Consider the following 5,879-nt stretch of genomic DNA (forward strand, 5'->3'; position numbering starts at 1 on the left):
AACGACCTAGAAATTTTTTTTCAATATAATAAGAAATTTCGCGAAGTAGATGGATAGAACTACAAATAAGTAACGATATTTCCAAGTCAACAATGCACTAATGAATAAAACAAAGAAGAGATGGGATTTTCAAAAGAAATTTAATATTACTTAAGGAAGTCACAAATCATTTACAATAAATCTATTTTTAAAATAACAAAACTGATCCAGGGAATATATAATAAGGTAGCAAACTGAAAGAGACAATGAAAGTACGATAGTTGAGGATTTTCTAACTAAGCCTAATATGTTACATGTTGAATTACAGTGAGAGTCAAAATACTTCGATAGTTATGTAGAAGTATTTATTGAAATCTAGTGTGTAGAACCAAAATATTGAGATGGTACTTAAAATGTTGACAAGAAATGGTCAAAATATGATTAGAATTTAATGAACATATAAATATTAGCCTTCCTTAGTGTTGTCACAGGTTAACTAACCTAAACTTCACGCATGACTACTTTTCTGTCGTGAATAGTTAGTTCAAAAGTCCTATTTTGGATTTCCACGTCTGTTAGGCTTTTAAGAATGACATATTCCAAGTCTGCAGATGTATTGTTTTGGTCTTCGTGGACCAGCGTTACTGCAATAGATCAGAAAACACATTTTAAATATTGTACATATGGATAAACATATGATGAACATAAATTAATGATTCATATTTGTAGTCATCATTTAAAACATCTTTTTTGTGGGCGGCTATTCTATTTGAAATTTTCTCCTCATAAAAACCTTTGAAATGCTAGATGACAACAAGGTATTGAGTCAAAACTTATTGTTTGAGATAGAAGAGTTCACAGTATATTTGGCTCATCATCTAACTTTCCAACTGGATTTGAAGTGTACACAATTATTTAATCAAAGATTATTGACATGTTCAATGATCATTTGTGTTCCAATAGCTGGCGTTGGAAAACATACATAGTACTATCACTACCTTTCTTGATGATTAACAAATGTTTCTTTTTCTGGGACAGTCAAAGTCTATTCATAGTTTCGGGTATGTTTTGCTAATTAGTGGCAAGATACGTTAAGCTTACTTTCATGAATCTTACTAACTGTGATACAATTAATGTTTGACATAAAGATGAAGGATGCTTCATATCCTATAAACATTTTACATACATGTCAAAAAATTTAGTACTACTTTAATGTAAGTACAAAACATTTGTAAATAAAGGTCAAAATTGTGGTCTGTACAGCTTTTCTAGCAGAAAACTCTTCAATTATCTTCCGATCCATATTGTTGTTCCATTCAGAGAGTGGGAAGTTGATGTAAATCGAAATCCAATGTTTTAAGAAACACTATTTAGAAGATATCGTTCCTAAGTGGCTGATTTAGTATTGCCGTTGTTGCATTATTTTGACGAATTGTTTTGAATTAATATAATTTTAGCTTTTTAATGAGAACTGATATAGACTCTTACATCATTTGTTCTTTTTGTTGAAATCCATGAAGAAGTCGTTAACGGCAAACCTAAAATCAAACTGTGTAGGTTCAACTCGTACATAATACTTTATATTGGATCACAATTACTGATAATCATGATTAAAGTAGTATTCTACCATTGAAGGGTTGTATCGGGAGCCTACATGACACTGATAGAAATATTATACTTGTTACTTTACACATATCTTTACTATAAGTGATAGTAACAATTTTATGTGTATTTTACTTCTTAACTGTTGTGTTTTACATAGTAATGTAAAACATGAATAATGCAGTCATTTAATGTATGTTAACAAATCAATAAACAATTGATTTAAGCACAGATTCATAGTTGAAAATACTTTGAGGAAAATTTCTCTAAAATAAACATTATTGTTTAGTGAGTAGTACTTTCGAATGATTTCTTCCAAAATTAAACATCATTCGTTCAGTGGTGTTTAGATGAATGAGATGTTTAAGAAGACCAGTAGCCCAGGTGGATGATTTGATGGAGTTTAGTTCTCTGAGATGGATGGTTTGGTCGTGGAGCTTTCATCGTTATTCTGAACGACATCATCAGCATGAACTTCAGGTAGAAGTGAAGTGTTCAAATTTCTCCACATATGGTTCACAGATTGTCCTATAGACTTCGATGTTGATTGGTTGTTGTTGTTGTTCTTTAACATGTCATTGTGTACTTCTTTATTTTGAATGTATCTCCCATTGGTTTGATTCTTCGTCCTATATTTGTCCATAGTTTTTCTGATTGGTTGATAAATTGGATCGATTTCAATGTGTCTATTTGATTGCTGGTTGACCTGAAAGCCAAGCTTCTAGAAATTCTCTTGTGTTTTTAGGATAGCCTCTATCCAAGATCTCAACGCTTTTCCAGTTGAATGTGTCCACAGTTATCCACATGCATTGATATAAATAAGGATATGTCATAGCGTTTGACCACTAATTTATGTTCATGCAGGACGTCCGCCTTGTCCGATGTTCAGCTTTTCTTCTTTTGTCATTTCATTCCTTTGGTTTGTAAAGGATTGGTTGCAGGGATTTAGTTCGTTTGTGTGCTACACCCATTCCGAAAGGCTTCAACAAACTTGTTGTAGTTTCTGATATACCTTTAATATATATGGTAGGACGATCCGTTTGTTGGTTCCTGTACTTGACTTTGTTTCTGATGATTTGTTTGGCTGGTATTTTTTGATGAAGTTAGTTGGGTAGCTGTTCTTTTGAAAAATAGTCTTCAAGTATTTCTCTTCATTTTCTCGTGCTGCAAGTGTGTTTCAGTGTGTTCTCACCCTCTTGAGCAGAGTTTGTAAGTAGTTGATCTTGTGAGCTCTTGGGTTGTTGCTAATGTAATTGAGAATTTGATCTGCGTAGATGGGCTTCCGATATACTAGAGTTTCCAGTTTTCCTGTGCCGGTTCTGGTGGTTAATTCATCGAAGAATGGTAGTTTATTATCCTATTCTTGTTCCATTGTGAATTTGATGTCACCGAAGACGTTGTTGATCGGATTGTAGATGTTTTCCAGTTCGTCCATTTTGACGATGATGTTCACATAACGAATCTAAATTTTTGGCTCGATAATGGTAGGATCAAGGCTTGTAGTCTATGCATCACTGCTTCTACGATAAGTTCTGATATTGGCGATGTTGACGTCACTTGTATTGTAGTTTATTCCCTTTCGGAGTAGGTGTGCTTCTATTTTTGTCAGTGGTTGCCTTGACAAGTTGACTACGCAGCTGTTTGTGTTTTCTTCCGTGAGTGGTTTTAAAATATTGATCAGTTTCTTCTTTCGGGTGTTTCTTCTTTGTTCTCTGTGCCGTCTACATGATAGCTTGATGACTGTTGTCAAGGTTTCCAATTGTTCTGATGTATGTATCTTCTGACGTTTCCTCTTTTTGTCATCTATGACGTGCTGATATTTGTGGATCTTGTAGTATGCATTAGTTACCACCAGGTGTACTATTTTTCTTCCACTTTACTCGGCTATTCTCCATCCCATTGGCAGTTGATTGGAGGTCTGTATCGTACACTTGTTTGCAGAACATGCTAACGAAAACACTTGTGGAGAAAATACAGCTGTTCTTGAGTGGAAGCCTGCCTTCTGGCGAGATTCTCCCGTTTTCGAACAACGAGAAGCATACCGCACTCATATAATTTTGAAATGGTGGATGAATTCATCTGTCTATTAAACAAAGAATTCAATATGAAAACAATAATTACTGAGATACAGTTAATTCAGCAGAATCCTGGATTACGAACACAATGAACTTCTAATATATAAGACTAACGTGTTAGTTTCCATTTCCTGTTTCTCTGTTCTTCAAATTCACAAGGACATTCTGTGTAATTTAAAAAGTATAACAAACTGATAAAATGACCTTAGTATTTAGAAAATACAGTAGTTAAGTGAAATTTTGAAGTGTTTAAGAGACTTGCAGCGAATTGCACCACAAGAAATTTTTATCTGAGCACAATATTAATGACTTTCAGCACTTCATAAAAAGTAGCCAAACTTTATATCGATGAAAGGGTTTTTCAGTTTGATATTTAATTTGCAGTAGTATATGTTCCATTTTTATTCAAACCTGGTTCATAGAATTCAATGATGAAATTACACAAGCCTAGATATTCTGATCATTCTTATTCCTTTCAAACTTAATTATATCCATGAAATGTGCCAAACTATACTTTGAATTATGCATGAATTACCACGTCATAAGGGTGGATTTCCAGGTTTTATCTTTATTTAGGGTACAAAATACCATTTTCGTGATAAGTTGACGCTAAAATCGAAGTTTATTCAATTTGTTTCCCAATTACGATTACCTCACAACATCGCGAAACTTTTATCCATTTAATCTGTTAGTATTCTTCATCATCGGCCACTTGTTTAGTTTTTCAGATCATGACTTTCAGTTGTTGATAGCCTTAGGATGAAACTGTCGAAAACTCAGTAAGATGATGTACTTGTGAGGTCAACCTAATCGAATGTCAGAATCAAACAATGATGTTAGACGAGTGTAATATGGAGTATATATATAAACTAATAAATGTTTTTTAAACAACATATATTCCAATACAATATATTCACCTAAGTTCACATACTTTTCTAATCATCACAAATCGATCTAATCATAGCTACAAGACAGATTTGAGGAACTTTACATTACTAGTTGCTTCAAATGCTAATAACTATCTCATTGAGTTTTATTGGAAATTGAATGAAGATAAAATAATAAACTGTTGAATATCAACCCGTTTACTGAATGAAGACAAGTGACAAATCACATTAGTGGATAATTGTTTCCATTTTTTCATCAAAGTATAAAGTATTTTGTTAGACACTGGAATGTTGTATTTCCCAGAAAAAACTAATCAACTCAATAGTAACCAGTTTTATTTCAAAAGTTATTGCTGAGATGAAGTTTTCTGTCTTTTTCAATATATCTATGAATATCTGTCAACAAGTGTAATTTAAAAACTTATGAACAAGCTAATACTGATTAGAATGAATGATAACTACATAAGAAAACTGACTATATATATCAAGTATTAGTCAAGTGAAAGTTATTCAGTGTTTTTTCTCACTACGGAAATACTATTTGAAAATAGTCATAAACAGATATATTATACAAACGGGCCACATCATCAACATAATCTTATATCTCTTTGACGCCGGCTCAGAATGAAACCAGATCCATATAATTATTCAAAACGAAAAACAGTTTACCTTTCGACCGTACAGATACTGCTGAAATTGATACTAGTTGACTGACTTCCGCGTAAATCTTATTTCTGTAAATTACTCTGACACCATATTCATAAGTACTACCCTCATGTATGTCGTATATTATATTGTTGAGATGCCATATTGACCGAATCATTTGAAGATAAGTCGTTCCGTTCCGTTTTTCATGTTGAATCATCACATAATGACTGAAACATTTTCTGAATTGACTAGATAAACCATTCCAACTTACTACATGAGCCATTGTTTTTGGTAGATGTTTTACCTGCAAACCGTCTACCACAAGTAAACCTAAAATGGTAAACATAAAACAAATAGAAATTTACCTTCAGAATATCGTTTATCTGTTAGTAAATGATTAGTTGTTGCTTCCATGTAGATAAGCATAGAGATATTCATTGATTAAACTGTCTATAAAGCTGTAGATTTTGATTATAACTAAATATTACAGTAAATTCAATAATTAATTGATGAGACATCCAGGAAAGTAGTCAGTGTAACGGTACTTTCCTGAACTATTAATTAGGGCATAAATTACTCTGTTATTATGAATTCTCACTATTATAATACGAACATAGCAATGTATAGATCTCAATAAACGTATGCGAACCAGAATCTACTGAATCAGTGACTTACATCAACCTCGGAT

General features: G+C 32.7%; 1 protein-coding gene across 1 annotated transcript; it reads right to left on the reverse strand.

Moving 5' to 3' along the window:
- Positions 1–211: 211 nt before the first annotated feature.
- Positions 212–5,605, reverse strand: Smp_060260 (hypothetical protein; the record flags this gene model as incomplete). The annotated part of the gene is made up of 4 exons (XM_018789756.1): positions 212–623; positions 3,771–3,821; positions 5,213–5,521; positions 5,557–5,605. 4 exons carry the CDS (start codon positions 5,603–5,605, stop codon positions 481–483), a joined length of 552 nt encoding a protein of 183 aa, XP_018655167.1. The 3' UTR covers positions 212–480.
- Positions 5,606–5,879: the final 274 nt, after the last annotated feature.

Source organism: Schistosoma mansoni, chromosome W (genome assembly GCF_000237925.1).
Source record: "Schistosoma mansoni strain Puerto Rico chromosome W, complete genome".
Lineage (NCBI taxonomy): Eukaryota > Metazoa > Platyhelminthes > Trematoda > Strigeidida > Schistosomatidae > Schistosoma > Schistosoma mansoni.